Source organism: Acanthochromis polyacanthus, chromosome 3, assembly GCF_021347895.1.
Source record: "Acanthochromis polyacanthus isolate Apoly-LR-REF ecotype Palm Island chromosome 3, KAUST_Apoly_ChrSc, whole genome shotgun sequence".
NCBI lineage: Eukaryota > Metazoa > Chordata > Actinopteri > Pomacentridae > Acanthochromis > Acanthochromis polyacanthus.
In genome coordinates this window covers 5335932-5361182 of record NC_067115.1, presented here as the reverse complement: position 1 = coordinate 5361182, position 25251 = coordinate 5335932, and the positions used below count along the sequence as shown (strand labels likewise).

General features: G+C 40.2%; 1 protein-coding gene across 2 annotated transcripts; it reads right to left on the bottom strand.

The window, feature by feature from the left end:
• Window positions 1–8305: 8305 nt before the first annotated feature.
• Window positions 8306–25251, bottom strand: gaa2 (alpha glucosidase 2). Of its 2 annotated transcripts, none has more exons than XM_022211075.2 (21): window positions 25024–25251; window positions 24146–24264; window positions 23337–23912; window positions 21204–21349; window positions 20302–20467; window positions 19569–19665; window positions 19005–19124; window positions 18207–18325; window positions 17441–17572; window positions 17250–17360; window positions 15831–15944; window positions 15672–15756; window positions 15452–15569; window positions 15202–15335; window positions 14821–14972; window positions 13764–13912; window positions 13500–13641; window positions 13313–13411; window positions 11808–11972; window positions 11132–11278; window positions 8306–10084 (listed from the first exon to the last, which is right to left on the bottom strand). In XM_022211075.2, exons 2-21 carry the CDS (start codon window positions 24233–24235, stop codon window positions 10022–10024), a joined length of 2925 nt encoding a protein of 974 aa, XP_022066767.2. In that variant the 5' UTR covers window positions 24236–24264; window positions 25024–25251; the 3' UTR covers window positions 8306–10021. The 2 variants fall into 2 exon arrangements, with proteins under 2 accessions (XP_022066767.2, XP_022066766.2); XM_022211074.2 differs by having other exon boundaries at window positions 8306–10087; window positions 25024–25250.

Genomic DNA, 25251 nt, shown 5'->3' with positions numbered 1-25251 from the left:
TACACTGGCCCACATGTGCAGCAAAACTCTTATGGCCACAGAAAGGATTTTAGGGATTTAAAGTCAAGCCATAAATCTAAATTTAACCAGAATATGTTGAATTACAGCCCCAAAAGTCACTAAATTACATGTTGTGGTGATTTTACTCCTCTACATGATGGCTTAAATGCTGCTGCAGAGCATTTGTCAAAGATGTGACACAAAAACACCACAATCAGCAGCCTTTAAGCCCTCTATAATGTGTAATTGTGTGATGTAAACTCCTTCTCAGGTCATTATAACCCAGAAACAATACCAGACATGCAGTCAGCCCTGCTAAACCGCCTCCCAAATAACAGCAACCTGATCACAGGTGTTGTTCCATCTGCATGAGTTACAACGTGAAAGTGCAATATTTACCTAAACACTGAGTAATGTGCAGCTATTTTAGCAATAAGGAGGTAGAGCGTGAAACCAGTTAACCAGGTGTGATTGTTGCCTGTGAGTCAGCTTGTTCTGTCCTGTCCTATCTGCTGGGTGTGTTAAATGAGGCGGGTGGAGCCAAGTTACCTGACACCTGCCCTGCTCTGCATTAGGAACACAACAAAGAGAGGAGAGGCCCAGTTTTGCTGATTAAACATGTAAATATCTGTATACCTAACTTTGCTTCAGACTCTTTACTGCACTGTCATGTTTGTTTCACCTCCAATTTACTGCCTGTTTCCGGGTAGAAAAATCTGCAGATGTTAATTCTGGGTAAAGTTAGGGGAAAAACATTAAAAAAATAAAAAAGTTGCCAGCTACTGAGGCTGATTGTGCCACCATGTGAGCATTATAACACACCAAAAGCATGTGGGATGAAATCATCAGCGATATCTACTGACAATATCATAAAACTTTTCTGTGAAACTGTTTTTCCACCTTTCACTCATTTATCATATTTTACCCAAATTCGATATGTATCTCAACAACCCCTAAGACATTTCCATATATTTGATGTGCCATATTATTTTTCTACAATGTTCACTATTCGGAATCATTCCAACATAAACTTCTTAAATTTAAATAGCCATAACTCATTTTACTTTAAAGAACCAAAATTATCTTCATTCACAGATTTATGATTTTATTTTGGGGGTTTAATTTTTTTTTAAAAATGACATTATTCTGCTCATGTTGTACATTACTGCAGCACCTCTTCAGATCCTCTGTTTCAGCTCCCATCTCTTTAAAGGCCCCTCCTCAGAAGCCTCTGTTTGCTCTTATAGATCGGCTGGTGCGATGGATGCGAGGCAGCATTGGTTATGTTAGGTAACCCCAGATCGCTGAGTACAGGCAGAGAAATGTAGTCATAGCAACACAAAAAAAAAGTAATAAACTGAGAAGAAGCTGCTCATTTTTTCTTCCAGGATGCTATGCTAGTACGTAACATGTTGACATCAGTAAGTAACAGAAGAAAAGCTGGGACTTCAAATGAGGTGTTTCAGAGAGGAAAGGAGCAGTGTCTTCTGTGGGAGAGACTAACTGTCTTTGGAGTGGATTTTGCATGTTTTTACATGCACAAAAAGCTGATGTAAGAAGGAAAAGGAAACTTCCAAAAAAACAACAAACAAACATATGAACTCCTTCAACCTTTAGCTATTCAACAGAGAATTATCACCCGACTCTGCGGTCCACTTCAGCCATATGGAGCTTTCTAACATTTTCAGCTCATTGTTTTAACTGCATAACATGATTTCACTGTTTTCATCAGTGTGATTTCCAGCTGGAGAGAAGCTCTGATTAATTCACTGTTAGCACCAAATGGCAGACAGACACAGTTAATATCTAAGCTGGTGAACACAGTGAAGCATTTCGCAACTAAAAAAAAACACATATGAAGAGTCCATTTGCAAAAACAGGCAACTCCTTTTTATACATTTTCAGAAAACTCATTTTTTTAGTGTTTACTTGAGATTTACTTGATATATTTTATCATATATTTTTCTACTGAGTCAAATCCACTCAACTTCAGTTTGATTGATATTATCTCAAATAAAAAATAAAAAAAATCCTGAAAATTTATCAAAACGGAGTTAACTGTTTTTGCAAATGAACTCTTCATATTTCCCTTACGGGGTGGTGGAGACCAAAAACAGAGCTTAAAGGACAGAGGAATTTGGACTTTAATGCTAATGTCAAATGTCAACAACACTTCAACTGCAAAGTGACATTTTACAGCTTAGCCACTCTTACCCCAAGTGGACAAGAAACTTCTCGCCTTGCAGCAGTAATGTTGGACTGTAGAATTATGTGTCATGAACTGTAGGGACTGTACATTAAGTTCACTTATGCTTCTTTGTGCCCTCAAATGCTTTCTGCCTACCTCAACCATCATCCAATCCCATAAATGCAGCTCAGAGAATGAGGAGAGAGCAGAGAGGAATCTTCTGGTGAGCTCTGAGTGAGAAAGCACAGGTGTCTCCTTACCCTAACTCACATCCTCGCTGGGAGAAGCTACGACACAAGGACACAGGCTAGCATAATGAAAATCCCACCTTTATGTTATGGTCAAGTGGTGCCACAGGGTTCAAACTTTGAAGCTTGACTTTAAAATTTTGCAAAAGTCACTCCTGTAAAAGACTGAAGTGCTCAAATATACCCAGACAGATCGGGTTCAGCCAATTCTGACTCTAATCTCACACTTGAAACTTCCAGTTATTAAAACAGCAGCTTAAGAAACCTTATTATTCAATATTGTTAATCAACTATGGTCGATAATCTTCGCATGATTTTTTCCTTAAATGTTGTGACAGTGATGTTTGTAATTTTAAATTTCCCATAGTTTATTAGAATTTTCTAGACGTGGTGTGATCTGGGAAGGACTATGTAATTGTTTGCAGTTACAGTGAAAACTGTGTTTTATTGTTGAATGAATATCAAGCTCAACCTCCAGTGTTTTAGTCAGCTAAATAAGCAAAACTGAATTGTCAGACGTCTGTCTCCAGGCAAGCTTACAGCTGAGATATGACTAAAGTTCTTGATGATAAATGAGACACTAATTATATATTTGGGTAGTAGTACTGCTTGAGTTCAAATGGTGGAGTTGTTTTAGGGAAATCTCACTGCTAAAATTACATCGTTCTTTCTGGATACTGTATTAGGAAAGTATGACCTATAAATGAAAGGGTTGCTGGGATGTTTTAGTCAAATACTGCACCACATGTGTTGAATCATTTTTCTCTCTAAGTCAGGGGTCAAATTAGTTTATTCTATATTTACACAGGTCAAATGACCGTCGTGTCATTCAGTCAGATGCTGTTTGTCTGCCAAAGTGGTCATCATTTTGGTCTAAACAGTTAAATGGACGCTATTTATCAAGTGAATCTCGTGAGGAAATGTGGGGAATTTACTGGATGATGAGCAGATTAGAAGTTTCAGTTTACAAACCACCCACCCGCACAGAGTGTAGAGGATAGAGAACAGGGTAAACACTTGACTGCATCCTGAGTTAACCATGTCATGGAGCAGCGGCTCTCACCACACCTTTGCGGAAAAGCAATTTTAAATGACTACATGTTTGTAAACCAAAAGTACTGCAGGTCAGTGAGCACAATGCTGAACAACCAGATTTGAAACAACTCAAACTTTCAAATGCTTTGTTGACCTTTGGTTATGATGGGCTGACTTTTCCTCTACAGCTTCACATATTTATGGTTTGTCATGATATATCTATTGGAAGGATTCTTGTGACATTTGGTACACAAATTCCCGTCTCCCTTGAGAGCAAATGTTAGAACTTTGATGATCACATTTTCGTGTGGCGCCACGATGAAATCAATAATCTGTTTGTCCGATTGGCATTTTCCCACCTGTTTCATTTTGACATGTCATAGCACAAAAAGCACCAATATTATTTATGATGACTGTTTTTGTGTTTGCTGGTTCTCTGCCAGGAGTTACTGGGACACTGAGCTGCCATCCTTTCCACTGGTGAAAAATCTAAAGTTTTCTGTGAAAAAGGTGCATAGTTTGGTTTAAAACAAAGTACCGGCAGCGATGGTAACATCAGCACGCTAATGTGTCGATGTTATAAAAGGTATTGTATTTACTGAGCTCATTGTCGTGCTAATGCTTGCTAAATTGGCACTAAAATGCAATACAGCTGAGGCTGAATCTCATTGGTGTTTAGTGACACTTTGCATGCAGTAACATGGTAAATACGACAAACATTGACTGAATATAAAAGATGGATGCAGCTCTGAAAACTCAAAACCAGTGCAAAGTGCCTTAAAGCGTTCATGAGCACTGCAAGGTGTGGTTCCAAGAAACTCTAGCTCTGACAGACTTCAAAAAAGTCCAAAAATATCATGAAAAGTGTAGTCAGTAATATTCTTACAGAAATTATTCTGTTTTTGATGCATCCCCTTCTTAGGCTCAGCATTTTTGGCAGTCGATCTAAAAAAAAAAAAAGGATAAAAGTCAAAGTCAGTCTCTAAAAAGTGCCGTCCACAAACAGGTGGGTGACATCAGGGTGGATGTGTCCATCTTGTACAGACAGTCTATACCTATACCATTCTAACAGCAACACAACAGCATGATAATGTTAGCATGTAGCTCCAAGTGACACTGCAGGCGAGCACCAGCATCCTTTACAAAAGCAGTTTGCGACAGATTTGTGGCCAGCTCATGGCTGAATTGCAACACAGACATTGGTTTGCCAAAAAATGTTGTCACAAGTTTTCCATTTGTGGCCACAAGAGGAAAACCTTCAGCAACATTCTTGCAATAATGAGAAGACACTACTTGCAAGTAGCTGATAGTAGTGCAAGCTTCTACTAATGTTCTAGAACAAGTTTGCCAGCAGTGATGTGTCAGTTAAATAATTAAACAGCATTTGTGACAACAGTGGTGTTGTTTGTAGTTTTCCAGAGTAATTGTTTAAGAATTTACCAGTTGATTTGCTCATACACGCTACAGTAGTTTGCAGTGTCGCCTCACAACAAGAAGGCGTTGGCTTTGAATAGAATAGAATAGAATAGAACAGAATAGAATAGAACAGAATAGAATAGAATAGCTTTATTGTCATCATACATGGCATGATGAAAATATAAATCGCTACCACTGGACGCTGCACGACAACAAGCAGTAAGTAATAAAATATCAACATTAAATAATAAAATTGAATGCACTTATATAACAAAACAGTATTTGATAGACGCCATGTGCAAAGGAGGCCAGAACCTGCTGGTTGGCTGTTCTCTAAGTGCCTGTTTGGATTTCCTTTCACAGTCCACAGACGTGCCCAGAGGGTTAAATGCTGAATCTAAACTGTGAATCTGAGCATGTATGGTTGTCTGTCTTTGTGTTGGCCACTGTGATGGACTGGAAACCCGTCCAGGGTGTACCCCGCCTCTCACCCAGTGTCAGCTGGGGTAGACCCGAGCCCCCCATGATCCTCCGAGGATTAAGTGGGTATAGATAATGGATGGATGGATGGATAATTTCTGAATACTAAGAGGCTTAGCCTCACCACCAAATTTGCCAGAAAGACATAAGATCTGAATTTGAGCCAAACTTAGTGTTAACAGTAAGCCTTCTCACAAACCTGCAGCAAATAATAGAAATAAAATCAATGGTTTGCCATAAGTTTTCCAGAAAGTTAGTCAGAGGTTCATCGAAGGTTTGCCACAAATCTAATTTGTGTGCCCTCATTCAAATTTGCAACAACAGTGTCAAACTTAAAGTGCACCTCTTGGCCAGAAACCTAAAATTTGTGCACAGTCAAACAAAGCTGCTGTGAAAATTTTCTCCCTTCAAGCGATCTCAGCTTTCATACACACAGTTAGAATCCTGGAACAACCCTGGAAATGATCCATGCAGGACATTTCTTCACCTAATCATTACCAAAACCTAACTGGAATCAAAAACATAAACCAAGCCCTAAATGATCCTCATTGTGAGAAGTGAAGAAATGACTTGAGAAACTGCAGGTGTCTATGGAACACAAACACACACAGAAGAGCTGTAAAAAGACCTTTGTTTGACAGTCCCATGTCACCAGTTCTGTTAAAAAAAACAAAAAAAAACACCTCCAGACAAAAACCGAAAGAAATGAGCTGAACAATGAAGCTCCCAGCACTCTTACACAATACCCATCTGTCAGACATGATTAAACTGTACTTTATCTTAAGAGTTTACATCTATATTTACCTTAACCCTTTGTGTTTGTCTTTTGAAGCATATTGTGAAACTTTCTGTTTGTATAAATGACCCAACTTGACAGAACAAGAACGCTCTGAGAGCCCAGACTGAAACACAATCTGGCAACACCAAGTTTTCCTTGGAAGCGCAGAAACCCTGACACTAAATCACTTTTTGCTTTTGAAAATCTGTTCCCCAAATGAGCATTACAAGCACGGCTGCGCACATCAAACATGCACAGAATCCCCCAAAATGTCTTGTACTTTGTTCCTCTCTCCACATGCCAGCCATACAAACACCCCCCACGCACAAATACTTAATCCTCCCAAATCCAGACAGGAAATGCCCTCGTCAGTAGAGCAGAATGCTTTTGACAGACCCCCGCTGCTCCCTTTCTCTCTCTGCTCCCTCCTCCCCCTCAGCTGAATGATATATGTGCCCTTCTCAAACTCCCATCTGGAAACTGTTAGCCTGTGAACGTTTGCACACGGCCAATAAAAACACGTCTATTGCAAGTCTGGTTTATCAGTAGTGCAGTATAATTGAACCGTGCTATCAGAGTGGGATTGTGAGATGAGCCGTTTGCTTTCACTTTCTGGAACTGGTGTGTGTGTCGGGGGCTGTGAAATACTTGTGTAGTGCAGTGACTCATGAGATCCAGTCAACATTCAGGGTCAGCATCAGGGCTTCTTTCACAGGAAACCTTGTCTTCTGGTTTGTTTCTATGGAGAAAGCCATTTTGTTTTTGAGAAACACCAATTCATCAGACTTATCTCAGATGACCCACATAGATTGAAGCATCCTGAGGTTTTCATGTCTCTCTATCTACCATATTTAACAGGATGGAGATTGTGGATCCTCATGAGTAACAACAAAACAGAGAGAGTCTGGCGAGCTTTTTAACCCTCCTGTTGTCTTCATTTACTGGCAGCAAAAATATTGTTTCCTTGTCTGAAAAAAATTCTGCAAAAAAATTCCCCAAATTTCTGAAAATTTGCAAAACCTTCAGGAAGAAAATTCCAGTAATTCCTTAAAAGTCTCCTTTAAAAATGTTATTTTAAAAAATCCCCCAATTTGCCAAGAAAGTTCTTGTAAATATTTATCAAAAAAATGAGTAAAAATCTTCCAAAAAAAAATCATTAAAATATCTAGTGATTACATATACATCAGTAAAACTTCTAATATTTTCTTTAAGAACATTCACAAAAAAAATCAACCAAAATCCAGCAAAATTCGCTGGATTTTGGTTGATTTTTTGTGTGAATGTTGTTAAGAAACACTTTTAACTTTTTTTCCACAAAAAAAATGTTCAAAAACTTCCCAAAAATCTTGAAAATGTGGACATAAGAAGTTTCACTGTGAAAATACATATTTTTTCCCATATTTTCAAACTATAAAACGGGTTAATTTGACCTGCAGGACGACACGAGGGTTAAAGGAAAGCACTGACAGAAAACTGAACTGAGGCCAGAGAAATGTGAAGAAAATGAACAGTAATGAGCTCAACAAGAGGAGAGAATATAAAGAGCTCAAAAGACACAGAATATGTCAAGACACAACAGGATTTCTACCTTGTTAATGGCTCCAAAAGTGACTGCAGTAAAGTAGACAAGGTAAATATTAACCACACAGTTTCAGTCGACAGTGATAATGACTTCCAGATAAGAAGAGATAAATCCATATTTAATTGTTGCGATAAAACCTTTTGTGTAAGGTCATAACATATAAAAGTTCAGCCACTTTTAAAGCTGTGGAGGATTCAGTGTTATACTTTGATGAGCTGTGGAAAGAAAAATTAGCATTTATTATTAAATTCTCCCAAAATTAAAATTAAATTTCAGCTTTTCAACGACAAAAGTGACATATGCAAAACATGGCATACAGTTTTAAGGGAAATGACACCATCAGTTATGTGAAATGATACCAAAAACGATCACAGCGTTGACAAATTGTGCCATCTAGTGTCCCCTGTACTTCAGCACCATCAAAATAAGATCGATTTCAATAAATCCTGTCAATTAGAAAAGGCATCAGAGAAATACAGTTGATTTCTTGTCGAATTCGACGTGAAAAAAACAAACATGAATTGTACTTATTGCTACACTAAGATGTTTGCGCTGAGAAAAAAAGAACAGTTCAATAGTTAATTCCAATAGTTTTAATGTCGTTCATGTAATTAAACATAAGCACTTACAAAAAGTGAAACACAAGGCTTCATGGTAAAATACTGCAAAATTTTGGAGTCACAATTTCACTCACGTAACACAAAGGCCGTCTTTACATGCTTGAAACAGAAGTGAAAGAATGGGAAAGTTTTGGAATTTAGTGTACTTATTTTCCAGCACGCATGCATCCATTTCTTTAGCGAAGTTGTGTAAGATGCAGACTATTCACAGCTGATATTCCACGAAAATATAATTCGGGCTAGATTTTCACAGCATAAAGGTCAAATGGAGGCAGAATGATTTTTGCTGATTATGAAAACTCTTGTAGCTGAAGAAAAGTATTTAGCTTCAGCTCTGCTCTGTCAGAAAGGCCATGCTGAGGAAAGTCACAGTAAAATGATTGCACCATACTTGGATCCAGTATAGCTTTGCGGCTAAAGGCGCAGTAAGTGATTCTAATTCAGTACATCTCAAGTTTAGTAAATTCAGGAGCTGTATATTCTTCATGTGCACTGAAAAAAAAAAAAGTAGTTTACCGACAGCCCTGGCTCTGTAAATGTGAAACAAAGTGGCTCAGGTTGATCCAAACATTACTCCAGTGTGTTCTGTGCATGCTCGCACTCTGGCACAGTGCAGCTGGAAAGAAGGCAGCAGAAGCAAGCAGGACAGCAAATCTGGCACAGGCCTATCTAAATATTGCCAGCTAAGCATCAGCGCTCTTTCTCCAGAATCACAGACTCCATCCTCAAAGTAATCTCCATGCGTGATAATACCGCGGTCTGCAGAGCTGAAAACAGACTCACAAAGCAAAGCTAAACACAGAAGCCTCTGGAAAACCCCAAAGTTGCTCAAAAACACACACAAAAAGGAATCATAAGGCACCTATATCTACCTTCAACATACTGCGAACTAATTAGTGCAAAATAGGCAGTAAACAGCTTTCAAGCACATACAGTATAATACATCATGAGCTACAGTCAGGCTCACTTTTAGGAAGGTAGACGATACTCTTGTTCATTTATTGCACATCATTTGTCTGCTGATGAGAATCTTCAAAACTGCAGTTTAGATCAAACTAAACCAAAGACAAAACTAAAGATCGGAGGCCGAGCTTTTTGGTTCAAACAGGCGAAAATTCACACATTAAAGCAGAACTACAGCGGGTCAGTGATATCATGTCTGCAAGCCTTTGAATGCACACAACGGTGTTTTTGTCTCTCTGAAGCGTGCACAGTCTTTTTAGGATGATATCTATATTAACACACACTCCTGATCTCTATTGTTTCTGAATACCTTCACTTTTGCTTCAGACAAATGGACAGTTTGTCGGCTCTGTACTCCAAAATCAGCTCGTATGAAATGAAACCAAGACTGTGAGATTTCGCTTCAGAGCGTCTGCATCGACATCAGCAACTACTCGTGGAAAAGTGTGAAAATGTTCATCCAAATGGCCTTCTCTGTTTGCTGCAGGGATGCACAGGTGTCCTACATATTGAATCAGACAGTGAAGTGAAACACATGTTACAGATAAAAATCAACACTGACATTTGACATTTAACTGACATCTTCTTGGACTTCCAGTGTTCTGGAGTAAAGAGCCAAAAACAATGAAAAACATCACTGTCCTAAAACTCCCAGATTGCTTGCAGATCAGCTTGTGACTTCAACGGGAATGAAACCAGTGATTGAATTCTTTACATCCAGCTGATGGTGAAGTTCCGACTGAGGTTGAGACCCAGTTCTGTAACTACTAACACCTGCTGAGAGAAAGGAAAACAAGGATCATTAGAGTGTGAACATAAAAAAAACAAAACAACATGTTTTCAGGTTATACATGTTGCACAATGTCTTCATTATTCATACATTTTGTTGCCAAGCCATATGTGCTAAAGGAATAACGTAAATGAAAGACTTTTACTTGTTACTGAGTGTTTTTTATTGCCAGGTTTTGATATTTTTGCTTCAAAGATACTAATTCTTCCACTGCTGCCGACGCATAATGACAGTGGAAACAAAACAATCCCTTACAGAAAGAAGGTTTTTGGTTGCACAATAAAAAAGCTGTTGGAAGTAAAACTAACAGCACTGGTTGTCTTATATGTTCTGATCTGTGGGGCAGGTGAGCTGCTACTGGGCATTGATGCCACTTTGTTTCAGTGGTTAAATATCAGCTACATGAAGTAAAAGTGACTCAGTCTGAAAAACACCAGTGATGGCAAACTCTGGAAATCTCCTGAGTCGATTCAGTTCTGATTCTTGGTGTCACAATTTGATTCTTAAGTCAATAAAAAGACAGATATCATTTAAATGTTGGTTCACGGCGTGCCATAACTCTGACCTCTGAGCTGTGAATGAAACAGAACTCATAGTTAAACTAAGTGGTGTTGATGACAGTCAGTGTCCAGCAGAAAAACGGTGCACGGCTTCTTCTACAGTTTTCTATCTGCATGAATATGACAAAATGGTGTAATCTACTGTTTAAATGTTTGCTGTAGAAAGAGGAGTGCTCTGCTGTGTTTGTTGTTGACGTTATGTCTCCAGCTGTGAAGAACCGCCTCTGCTGTATCCATAGATGGTTATAACTAAATAGCTGTAGACCCAAACAGCATTTTGGTTTTTGAAATTAAAAAAAAAAAAAATGACAGACTGTCTCTCTTGGTAGTTTGTGCTAGAGGCTACTGCTCTGCTAACATTAGCCTGCTGGTGATAGGGTACCGAGTGCAGGATTTTAGCGAAGAAGAAGCAATTTTTTCATCCACCACTAAAAACAAGAACAGCTACTGCCTCATGACTCCAAACCTCACCTGGTTCTCTCTGTAGGTGAAAGGTGCATCTTGGGAGTTCACCAGCACTTTGTTGGGCTTCTCCTTTACACCGTAGAAAGAAGCCGACTCCACAGTGATGTATGTCGCCTCCACGTTACTGTGGAGCACCTGGGATGTCATCACCTTCTACAAAATAAGACAGGGACTTTTAGCCACCTGACGGCACATGTTTGAGTAAATACTGACTCAAAATAAAACCTGGCCTCCCACAAAATCCTGAACGTTCCTCAGTTAATCAGAAACTCAGATGTGGAAGGAAAGTTCCTCTTCAGCAGCTGATTTTGGAAAAAGCCTTTTAGTATGAGAAAAACCACAACAAATTTCAGCCTGCTGGAGGTCTTTTTTAATCACCTAAAAAGTAGCAGTGTCCTCAGAATAAATCTCTACAGAAAATCCAAAAAATCTAAAAGCCAAACACACAAAACAGAGTGACCGTCCACTGCTGTGTTTCTGTACAAACTCTTACGTTGTAACCTGGAATTCTTTGTCTTCATCACTACACATAACCCACAGCTGAAACAAACAAGTTCAGACACAGTGTGTGCAGGAGAACATGCTGGGAGATGTGAGTAATCACAATCACAATCAGGTCAGCGGCACATACTGAGGGTAGATTTGTTTTTCTGTTAGAGAAAAACTAGATGAGTGTGAGCACCTGAGTGACATTGAAGATGATGTAGGCGTACTGGTCGGTCTCGTAGGTGTCGATGCTCTCTCCGTCATCCCAGAACAGATCTCCACTGGCTGAACCATCGTCAGAAAGAGCTGAAACCAGGTGGAGAGGCTGGCCACTGCTTACCCACAGGGTCAGGTTGGGTGTCTGATTGGACAGAAAATAAAATCACAAACGACTGACTGGAAGGTGTACAAAGCTCTCCTCATTTCAGATGTGGCAAATACTAATTTAAAAGATATCATGTATGATTAGATGATGTTTTTCAGGCTTCATTCAGTTCACCATTTGGTGGCAGATAGCCTGAATAAATCAGGTTTTGCACAAACTTGTCGAGTTAATGCAGCTTGAGTGCTGCTGTCATTTAAGAAAAAGGGGGGAAGACCAAACAGAGAGATGCTTTAAAATTCATGAGATTCAAGTTTTCACTCAAAATGGAAAGCTGATATTGTTATTTGTGATGAAATCTTTTATGGCAAATTTAAAAAAAAAAGAAAAATAACAGCATCTACGTTGACGGTCTCACTGAAGAATCCATCCCAACTAAAATATTTACTACTTTGTGCTATAGTTTGATCATGGTCTTTTCCAGCGTAAAGTTCTGGGCATTTTGACCAAAAACAGATTAGTTTGGAAAATATAGATTCCCATCTAGAACCAGAAGTGAGTTAGCCTAGCCGTGCTAGACCCATGTTTCTGAAGGCACAAGGGTCTAGGGCCGCTCGACAGGGAGGGAGGCGGGCTAAAAGGTTGTCTATCAAATCACTCTGCAGCAATTGGGTAGGTATACAACCAATCAGTGCAACGAATAGGCTGACGTAGTTCCTAGAGCGCCGGCGGATTGTGGCTAAGTCCCATTAGCTTCCCAACCAGCGGAGCCAACTGGTATATTAAGGATTTGCCATGTCCCGTCAGCATAAGTCCAAATACGTCTTTCTTCTCAATGAAACACTTCAGTGCCGTCCTTTGTTGATCTTTCAAGATGAATTTTAGCTTCAAATCTTTAAGGGCTGTGGCCAAAACCGAGTCGAAAGATAACTGTTTATTGTGCGCCGGTTGTTTCTGTCAGAATCATCGCGCCTCTGTCGTCACTTCGTTACGCCCGCCTTCTGACTCTACACTTCATGGTGATTGGTCCGGCCAGTTTTAGGAGAATCCAGCCTTGAGTCTTATGGAGGGTAACTAGACCCACCCTGGCAGAGAATTAAATTTGTTGCCATGGGTTATCTAGCGCGGCTAGGCTAGAACTGAGTCAGATCTGAACAGGAATAATGACAAACACTGGTTCTGTGAGACTGCATGTACAAGCTCTACTTTAGAAAGCTGCATCTGTGGAAGCACACTGTATGCAGAACTTGCTTTGGACTGAGTGAAAACCTCCTGTTTCTCTCCCATTTCTAAACTTTGCATCAGATCATACTGCACTACGAGGCCTGCAAGTGGAAAAATGCAGAGTCAGTGAGGAAAGAAACAACAGTCCCGTTTACCTGTATTGGTATAACAAAGCCCTCGCGCAAATGCAGGTTGATCTTATCTAGAGGTGCTTGGAGTTTAACCTCTTCGCCTTTACTGCGCATAGAGATTCCCTGGGAAGTACAGAAACACACATGGCCATGTAAGTACCCTGTTTAAATTTCATCTAATACTGTTTATTATTTTTAATATGAGTCTTACCGTGTAGTAGTCATACCACAGACCCTCTGGGAAATAACCAACCACATAATCGACTCCAGGATCCAACACTGGCGTCACTAATAAACTCTTCCCCCACAGGAACTGTTTATCAATCCCATAGGTTTTTACATCACTCGTGAACCTTTTAAGCACAGAGAGATACAAAACAGGTCAAGATCCCCCAACATCAGCCAAAATACCTCATCAAAAATAATCATTTACTTGTAAAACAAACCAGGATCATGCTTTTAGAGCTGTACTTACTCAAACATTAGCGGTCGTGCAACAGTGTGTCCATGTACATGTGCGTGATGGAAGAGAGTGTAGAGGACAGGGAAGAGAGAATAACGCAGCAGCAGAGCCTGTTTCATCGCTGTACGAGCCATAGGGCTGAAAGCTGTCGGGTCTTGAGGCTGTAAAAACATTTCAGCAGCACACAGTCTCAAAACCAAAGTAACATTTCTAAAACATGTGAAGGAAACACAAAACCAAGAAATTAAAGACCACATTTAGTCACCTCATTTAAGAGTCTAAAATCATTTTAAACATAGAACTGATAATTCAGTTTTATAAATGAATCTGAGGAAATATCAGCAATGGCCCTTTATGTCTGGGCCGAGTGTTGGTGTTTGTGCTTGATGGACAGCAGCTGTAAGGGTGCCAGTGTCGGTGTTACACCATAGAGCAGTTACAAATTATCCAGCAGACACTGTGCTGTTAGTGAGATTGAAGACTGAGCAGCAGATCAGCATCAAATCTGATTTTGGGAACTAAAGTCATGTGCATTCTCTGATTGGTCACACGCCTATCACGACTTTCCACAAGAAAGCAGAAACATTCTTCTTGATAACCTTATTTCAATACAGATAACACGTTAGGATAAAGGGGTTGTTAACTTTGTTGTCTCTGTTAAGGAAATCTCTGCTCTTACATTTTGCTACTGCTTCACTTCCTTTGTAATATTTTCAACAACTACAGGAACCAATCCCTTCTTTTACCAACATTTGCATGCCTGTAAATGATCGTGTGATTCACATGTATCACTATTAACTATATTAAGTGCTTGCAATCTTTCTGAAACTGTGCTAAAATGCTCATCTAGATCCTTTATGTTCAAAACGTTTTAAAATGAAAACTTATTAGTGTGGCTGTAGCTTCAACATGACCATTTCCCCTGCAGCTCAAAAAAACTACTGTTCCTACTGAGTGCAACATATGAATGGCTGTATCTACATAAGGTCATACAGTAAAATGTCTCCCTTTCTTCCTTTTGTAAAGATTGGTATGCTGTAGAAATGTATCTTTAGTTGAACACTCCTACCTTCATGTCGATGGCATTGTGGTTTCGTGTGAAGGGATAAAAAGCTCCTAGCTGGGTCCAGCGGACACATAGTTCCTCCTCCGGTTCCTCACTGAAGCCACAGACATCTGCTCCCACCAGTGGGATGCCCAGAAGGTTAAAGGTCAACATACCTGAGAAGAAAGAAAGAAGTGGAACATCTAACATGTAAAACCAATCAAACTAGTTCACACACAGCTTTCTCAAACCTAAAATGACACATAAATTCTGGTGTTACTATTCTCAGTACACAGCAGGACTGCAGCAGCAGATCTTCACATAAGTCATCTTTACAACATACGTCACAGCATCCGTGTAAATGCATGTCAACCCGCTGCACATCACATCTGCTGAACCTCAAACCTGCTATAGAAGTGTAAAGGTCTTTCCACAGGCTCCTGTTGTCTCCCAACCAGTGACCAGAGTACATCCCCTGACTGGGGAAGGTGGAGCGAGAGATCAGAAAAGGTCTCTTTGCCACAATTCGCTTCAGAGCACTGGACAGACAAACAGACAGGAAGAAAAAAAAACAGCAGACAGACGATTTATAGAACTGTTCACGTAGTGCTTCCAGGATTTCATCTCTGTGGTGTTTAGTATTACAGACACAGACCTTGCAGAGGCTTTAGCTTCCATGAGTCCATAGAGACTGTGCATATTGTAATGTATGGACATCTTCTGCTGTGCAGTGGCACACACAGTTTTGGCTCTCAGCAAACCGCCCAGTACGCCTGAAAGGTACAGTTTTACAGTATGACAATCACCTTTTATTGTATTTGCATGTTTATGTTTCATTTATTCACTGATTTGTACTTGAAATGAATGTCTCCCACCTGGAGTGTAAGGAGGATTTTCAAGACTGTTTGATGGACAGCCATTGGTCGATCCATCCAGGAAGTTTGAGGGCTCATTCATATCCTAAAACCACAGGACATAATGTCAGGTATCATGAAAGAGGCATGTTTTACAGTGTCTCCTATTCTCATACTTACAATCCATAATCCATCAAATGGCACCTTCTCGTGGAACTTCTGCAGGTTGTCGTACCACCATTCATGAGTCACTTCATCGGAGAAATCAGGGTATGCTGTCAGACCAGGCCACACCTGAAAGAGCAGATAGAGAATTTCATTTTAAATGCATGCTTGATGTTTTCTTTGGTGTTCCACGGAGGCACTGGAGCTGTGGCTCTCTCACTTCTCAACTGATTGGCTTATCCACAGTCCAGAACTGATCAAGCAGAACTGCAGTTGGACTGTAGGTAAGGCAGGTGCAGGTGTGTCACAGAACTACTTTCATGTAGCACACTGGAAGAAAGCATGTCTGACAGAGTGGATGGAAATAATGGAATACCCATGCTATCACCGTATTACCTCTGGTGCTGCCCTGTTTATTGTTGTTATCATGATAGTAATTGTGTTATTGGGTAAACGTCATCATGTGTGTGACTGTGACTCAAATGCCACTGGTTTATACCAAATCTCACGCTTTAGCTAATGTACAAGGGGCGAAAAAGTTACAAGTATGTACCTATAAAAAGCAAAAATCACTGAAATCTGGCAGCTACCCTCTTTGAAGCAGCCTCCTTGTACAGCCATACAACCCTATGAGTGCTCCTGCCACATTTGGAACATTCTGGAAGACTTGTTGCCACTTGCAGGGGCACATTTGCAATTTTACCATGGACTTAAAACTAGCGCAGAAGTCAAACATCAAATTCTAATATAACCTTCATGTGGAGGATCAATACTTGTGGTGACAGTTGGATCCAGAGCTTCAACCCAAAGAATAAACAGCAGTGGAAGAGCTAGCAGTGTCCAAGACTGAGGAAGGCCCATCGGGTCAGCAGAGACATGATGTCACTTGTTCAATATTCACGGGATTGTGCACCATGACTTCGTCAATGCAGGAAAGACGGTCAACATCCAGTTCCACTATAATGTCCAGAAGTGTCCGAGCGAGAACATTTGGTTCAAACAATCTGAACTTTGGCGTTTGACATCGTGCCAACGGGTGGTTAGCTACAGCATGTTGAAAAGACCGCACGAACACAAATGACACTTTCCACCTGCCCTACTTACTGGATTTAGCTAACTGTGACTTCTTCATCTTCCAAAAACAAAATTTAAGTTGAAGGGTCACCATTTCTTCACAACAGAGGAGATCCAATGCATGTTCTGGATGATGCTTGACGTGCCTACAGAATAGGACTTCCAGGGAATGTTTCAAACATACTAGTAATGCTGAGAGTGTTGTGTCACTACAACAGACGACTACATCAAAGGGCAAACGGGATGGAAGCCAAATTTATATCAGGTGGATTTTTGCTTTTTGTAGGTGCACGTTTTTTATTGTACCTTGTAATTGCTTTACTCTCAGTAATCAGAAAAATATGACCGCTCATTTCTGACCTTCCCAATCAGTGTTTTCCCATCGGCATCTTTAATAAAAACTCCTCTCTTCAGTCCTTCATCGAATGGCCAGTACGAGCCCTCAGGCTGTGTGCTGCTGATAGCTGGGTCCTGTAAGTACAGAAACAGTAGTTACACATCTGCCAAATCACACACAAAGCATATGACAGCAAATGCAATCTCCTGTGTACCATCATTACGACATAGCGCTGGTTATGAGCATGCAGGTCCTTGACCAGGTCAGGTAGTGTGTCAAACTTGGTTAAATCGTAAGTGAAGTCCATACTTTTGTCCATGTAGTCAATGTCATTCCACTGGACATCCTGCAATCGAACACACACAGGCAGCCTTAACAAATAGTGGCTGTGCTTCTGGGTTGGGTTGGTCATTACAAACTCATGCTTTGCACCCAACCTTTGTTCGAACCCACATAAACGGTGAAAAAAATAAAGTTTTAGATTCTCAAACCAAATATGTTGGTGAACTGAATATGAAATAATGCACGGGGCATGTTGAGTATTTGTATGTGATGATACATTCATAAAAAACACAGCACCTTTAGCTTGAATATAAAAAATACACTATTGAAAGTACAAACATAAAAATCTGCAGTCAAAAGATAAAAACCCAACAATCCATAAAAAGCTTGTGTGTGAGTGTTTCTCAGCATAATTATTATGCAGATTTGCTCTAGAAGAGCCTTCCTTAGGAAATTAGACTCAACCACAACATCTGCTTTTAAATCTCTACTTAAATGTATTTTTTTATAGATCTGCCTTGACCTAGTTTTAAATTTGTTTAAATTACTTTCTATTGTGGTTTGCATATTGATAGTTTTTGTTGAAATTTTCTCTTTTCCTATGCACCATATTTGCCCCTTTGAATGTGAACCATTCAGGTGACTCATTGCCAAAAGAACACAGAAAATACAGACATAACAAACAAAACAAAAATTACCTGAGGTATCCCGTAATTCCTCAAACTCTTGACAACCTCCCAGGTATTATTACTAGTGCTGTAACCCCAGCGACAGAGATGGTATCCTAAAGCCCAGTAGATGGGCATCGCTGGGCGTCCTGCGTCGAGAGATGGATGAAGAAAAAAGGCAGAAATTGTCACCAAAAGAAAAATGGAGGAACTCAGCTTGACAGAGGAAATAGTTTGTAGAGCATCTGTCAATCAAACTGTTGACCCAGATTAGATAAGGAGAAGACACTCATGTATACATAGTTCACATGTGTTTTGTCAAGTGTTTTGATTCTGTTTTTTATTCGCCCATTTAGAAAGGATATTGATCTTGTTTCTTTTACTGGTCGGTGCGAAGTCAGTGAAGGAAGGTAATTCTGCAGTTATAATTCGGCCTCAGCTCTCAACCACCACACAGAGTCACAACCAAAACGTCAATAGATTTATTATTGCAGAGGCAGTCACTCTGATAAAACCACACAGAACTCGTATTTGTAGATATGTAGAGTTTCCTTCACTCTTGACATAAATCAGTCACTGTCCTTGTAAAAGTAAGTCTGCTTTGATGCAAATTCCACCTTAATGCTGATTGGTCTGGAATGATATTTAATCTGACTCAAAGCTAACCGAGTGTGGGTGGGTTAGGAGAGGCTGTAGGAGGGCAGACCAAAAGTGGGCCTATATGTCCAGCTATTTAAAGAAGGTATGAGTTATGATTTGGTATTTCTGTCAGAGCCATGCAGCTACAGTACATGTTCACATATCTGCATCTCATTCACTGCGACTGACCTATAACTTCCAAATACTGTTCAATCACTGAACCAGGATTGGGACCAAGGAAGACATAAAAATCAAGGATTCCACCGATGGTACGCCACGTGAGAGCTGGGGAGGGCTGGAGAACAACATCTGGCAATGCAGAAAAGACAGAGGTGAAACAGTAATCGGACTGAGCAAGCTAAGACCAGGAACATTTAGCAACAGTTCTGGAGCAAAGCTGAAAACAAAGGAACACAGTAACTACATGGTAAAGAAAGAAGGTGAATATTCATGCTTATGAATTACATTCCTCCTCTGTGGAGGAATATATGTCAGGAGCCAGTGTAACATCTGAGCTAGAGATGCTATTCCAAAATATAATATACCTACTGCACATGAACTACATGTTCAAACACTGGGAAGTCACACTGCATTTCTGCTTTCATAACATTGCTTAATTTCGACAGTCAGCGTCATCTGAACTTTTGCGAAATCATGCTGTCACGAGCATGAAATGAGCATTTATGCTGCTGCTGAAATTTCTGTACACAGTAAAACCTGAAGTGAAAGTATCAAGGCGACTTGGAGACTGACCCATAGCATTGCTGTTCAGCAGGAAGAAGCCGTGTGCATTCCCTCCGTCCTCCATCGCCAGGTAAAATGGATGGACCCCATACAGGTTTGTCTTTTCCTACGTTGTAGAAAGGAACAACAAGGACATTTCAATACATTTTATGTGTTTATCTGCACATAAGTAAGCATTTCCAATCAAACCTTCAGGCCTTTGTCACCGAAGACTCTCTGACATGTTGGAGCAAGAAAAGCACACATGTAAAGCAAACAATGGCTCAGGTTCAGTAAGTGTATCACTAAGTTATTCCAGTAAACCCACACAGGCAGTTGTGTCTCCTCCAGTTTAATATATCAACTTTAACATAGCTGAGTCAATGATATAGGCATCACCATGCGTGTCAGACAATAAAAACTATAAAATGAAATACAGTTTACAGTTTTATTTGAAAATGCTATATAGCAAAAATACAGCATTATTATTCACAATCATAATAAGGGTAGCTATAATATATGTTGTGGCAATTATCAACCCATTTAACATTGCATTGTTGAAGGTTAGCCCTCTGGAGCCTTACGTTGGATCTCTTAATATAGAAAAAAAATTATAAATTTAGTCCTCCGACATAAAACGAACCCTTGTGTGTTGCTGTATTGCTACAAATGTAAAGGAAAGTAACAACATAGTGCTTCGCTGGTCATTCACAACAGAAGAGGATCTGTGGTTAAAATGCTATATATTGATAAGCATCATTACCGTGGGGGGCACGTCTCTGGCCCACATGGTGAGTGTGTTCCAGCTGAAGTCATGCAGGAAGGTGGAGCGGTGTTCCCCCAGGCCGTAAACGAACTCACTGGGTAGGGAGGTGGAGAACTGTAGGAACTGATCCGCATAGAAGAGAGGAGCTACAGCGGTGTTCAGACTAAACGGAAACAGTTAGACGAGTATTAATAATTCTGTGCGGGTTCATTTTACAACTGAATATAGCTTAGCGACGTTCCAGAGCAAAGCTCAGACTTCAGCTGTGATTCTCTTGTCCCGGTGAAAAACCCCAGACAACGGCCAGACCTCACCATTGCTGGCATTCATTGGTATAAAGCAAACAGCAGTGCATCCACACTCACTCTAAAGGCATCTGATTGAGAATTTTGCCACAAAATCTGAGATGCTATTCTTGTTCAAGCAGCTGCTCTAAAGTCTGTACAGTCAATGAGAGCGAGAGAGGAGCTGGACCTGGAAGGAAGCAGGATATCAACAACATTGTTTCTATGATTTGATTTGATTTACTTTCTTCAATGGTATTTAGTAAATTCTGATCTTTTGCTTGAGCCAACATAAGTGTCGATTAAAGTCTTCTGAGGGGATAAACTCAACTCTTGTACTTAATCAGTTCTACAGAACGAGCACCACAATGTCAGCCAAACATGGGATGAGACAGATGGCTGTATAGTTAGAGCCATTCAATGATTTACAGGTTTTAATATTCTGACTTTTACAAGCCTAGTAATTAATGCGTGATGCCAGTGGTGGAAGAATGCCAAAATCAGTACCACATCATAAAGTTAATCTATTTCATTACTGTACCATATAATCGGGATTTCCGAAGTCTGAGCTTGGCATTATGCAATCAAACGTTTCCTCATTCAAGTCAAACTTACAGCACTGCTCCTGTAGATTTCCTCTTCACGACGAGACTGAACGGCTGCTTTGAAATCTCTACGACGTAATCAGGGTTTTCTGCCTTCTTGGTGGCGGGGGGGACAGCGATCGGAACCTCAAATCGTGAACTTGAAGGGTCAGTTATCTAGATTGAGAAGAGTTTGTGGACAAATTAACCAAGAGACTGAAGAATTTAGCACTGGATGCAATAGAAATGTTATCATCTATAGCAGTACGTTTCTCCCCTGTTGGCTCCACCAGAAAGTTGGCACCGATAATGTTTTCCTTGAAACCTTGGTGCACAAGACTACAGCCTTAAGTAGTAAATTTGTTGTTTGTTCACATGTGCTTGATCTGATTCCTTTATTATTTTTGCAACTAATGGTGTAGGTCTGTGTCTGATTCATAATGTTTTGCTTCTTTTCATATTAGAAAAGAAAAAACGCAAAACAAGAACAAAGAGAACGTTGTTTTTAGAGATGACGCCCATTTCTCCACATTTTACTCTAATTAGGTTTCTTGCAGTCTCATGATGTGACTCAGGTTTTCCATGAGATAGATCATCTCAACTGTCAACATTCACTGATCCAGAATCAGCAGGCTAACTTTGACCCTGTTCCACATTACAACCATTTTACAAATCACAATTTATATTGTAATCTGTGACTGTATAGTGCTAATTAAAAAGTTATGTACTGAAATATACACAGGAACATTAAATCTCCATATTCTTTTCAAAGTTGTGCCAGAATTTATTTATTTTGGGGCATGTCCAGTTATAGGACTGAATCAGCATATACAGATCTATATTCACTCCAAAACACAATATTTATTCTTTACCTACGGTGTGGGGGGTGTTGTTGTTTTTGTGCAATTAACTCATAATGAAGACTCTCCATGGACAATCAACTACTCAAGTGACTTAGACTTGCATTCTGTCCAAAGGCCAGCAGGAGACGACTCCTCCGGGTGCAAAACAATGATCCCTACTTCTCACTTGATCTGCTGCCTCCGTTATCACATTTTCCTAATGACTTTACAGTCTCAATCACTAATTTTAAATCTCCTTCAATATAGTATGATGCTCATTACAGTAAATACGAACCTGTTATAGGAAAATCAACAATAATCAGAGTGTGCTTTAAGCGGATCTACTGTGTGAATAACAGATGATGCAGAAAAAAAAATCTTTCACAGGCCTGTCATTTCATGAGGCTTAAATATCTGATGATAACTATTATCACAAACTGCATCAGACAGTTGTTGTTGTGGTTACTGTGGCAACCTTTGACGTATGAAGTATCAGAATGTAACTGAGTTGCTGAGTCAATATTGACTGGTCACAACTGGTTCAGCAGATCGAGAATTCTGTTTAGAGACTGTCAGCTGACAGCAATTCCAAAGACGACCGATCATCAACTCTTCAAAACTTGATAGAGCACTCAGCAACCACAGGATCCTCTAAGTGATTAAAAAGGATCTGAAAATGAAGAAACTTTCAGCTTGCAGTTTCCACTGTCCAAAATGTCTTTTAAAAAAAAAAGGGCAGTTCAAGTCAGGACAAAATCTTGAGGGGCAAAAAACTTTCAGACAAAACTGCAAGCCACAACAGGCACAACAACAAAACAAAACCTCCATATATCTAAAAAGAAAGTTTATAGGTGACACACGAATGGTTCCACTGTGCAGCACTAACAGGGTCAACCAAAGAAAACCGAAGATCACCACAAACGTTGTTGTTTTAAGCAAAGCAACATTTTGATAAACCACAGTCATTTTTGGAAACCAGTACTGCAGACAGAAGAAGGTAAAGTTTAGTTATCTGGCCACAATCACTGGCACCTGAAACACTGAACAAACCTGAAAACTTGTTCAGTCAGTCATGAAAGTGAATCTGAAGGGGCTTCTAGGACCAGGCTATGATCAAAAACAAGTCTTAGTCCGCTGACTGAAAAGTGGTGGGTGGATCTTACAAAATACCCATCGACTCACATTAAAAAGCAAAGAAAATATGTTATTTGCTCAAAGACTGAGAAGATGACATACACAACTGTAAGGATTAAATATATATATATATATACATATATATATATATATATACGACTAAATGCTAACGTGAGAACTCAACTCACCCTGACTCGCAGTCGTGTATCTGTCTCATAACGGATCTCTGCCTCCACAGTGAGGATGTCTCCAGGGTAATATGTCTTCACGTCCTTTACAAGTTTACCTTTCTGTCCCAGCACCGTGTCATTTAGAGACACAAGTGAGTACGAAGGGAAATCCTGAGAGTAGAAACACCAAGGAACCCCATTTTTCCCTGATGGGCGGGTGGCAGATGAGGAAGGAGGGGATACGGGGATAAAGCAGCAGTTCCTCGCCTCACACAACTCTCGGGTCACCACCACACTTCTTTCAGGGTAACAATCAAACCTCCATTCAGCGGGAGTTCGGCTGCAAGCGTCACGGCGGGCAGCAGCTGCAGCGTCATCTACTCCTGTTTGTACTTTAGAGTCAGGCGTTTGTCCCGAGGCTGGCGGCGGCGGTTTGTGTGGCTGCTGGTTGGAGGAACCATGCAGCCAGAACACGGTGCCCATGAGCCAACCTCCACAGAGGAGCAGCAGCAGGCAGCCGATCACCAGGAGACCCGTGGTAACGGAGCATGGTGGCCGACGGGGAAGTAAAGAGGCCTCCTCTGGCTCCGGCACCTTAAAACGCAGCAAATAAATTTTAAAAAATGAACAAGTAATGACAAACCTGCAGTTAAAATGATGTGTCTCTGACGCTGTTAGTCAAAATTGAACATCATAAAGTCAGTAGAAAAAGTACACAGTTTCGGCAGCAGTAATTATGGAGGGAGACCAATTTGTGCAGTTTTAAATCTGGCAGCAAAAAAATCTGAAGTAGAAAGACAAGCACACACAAACAGATATAAACTCACCGCAACTTCCTCTTGAACAGGACGAACCTCTGACAAAACACCACTGGAAAACTGGACATCTTCAGGGTTCAGCCGCTTGTACGACACCATGGTGATAATGTGTCTGTCGGAGTGAGTGACTGAGGCAGATATAGCAGATCAAAGTTCAGTACAGTGATAATTGTCATTTCCTGCAGCTGGAGGAGGAAGTGTTCATAAGAAACACTGAGATAATTAAATTTATTATTTTCCCTGTCAACATGATAACCACATGACAACAATGAGACACGTGTTAACAGAACCTGACACATTTAGGGACACATGAAGCAGACAAAAGCTATCACAGATGTGCTAATACACCATCATACAGCAATTCAGTATGTTTTAGGACTATAAGTGGAAATGCTGTATTCTTTGACTGCGGCAAATATAGCCTGTATCTTCAGGTTACTACATATTTTATTAACTGCAGTCATTAATTTGAATTGAACATACATTTGACTTGTGACTTTGGCTTATATTCTCCATATAATCACCCAGGCTAAGCTATTATGAACGTCCACACTACTAAGACGTTTCGCCCTAAACAACAGTCTGTTGCGGCTAACTTTAGCTAGCACTGCGAACAAAATAACTTATGAATGTCAAAGTTCAGTAATGAAACATTCGGCCATTAAACCACTAGACTAAATACAATTAGAGGATTGATTAGCTAAACTCGGGTAATTATAGTAATGAGAGACGAAGAACTAGTAGCCCTAAGCAAGGACAATGGACAATAGTACGTTAATGTAGCAAATACAGCGTATATTAGCATTAGCTAACTTTAGCAGCAGTGTAACTTTAGCTAACGTGAGCTAACGTCCATGGTCAGGAGTGTTAATGTCAGCGTTGCTCACCTGGTTATCCTTTGGCCTTTAAAGACACAGCATCCACAGCAGACTATCCAATTGCTCCTTTAAACAGATACTAGTTTAGCTAACTCTATCGTACCCCTGATAACCTCAACGGTGTGCACGGTGTGGTCTGTTTATCACTGCGTCGCATTCAGGACACCTCGGCATTCCTACAACTGTTGTTTGAGGACCTCTCAGACTGGAGAAGTCCACTGATGACTCATGTAGAGG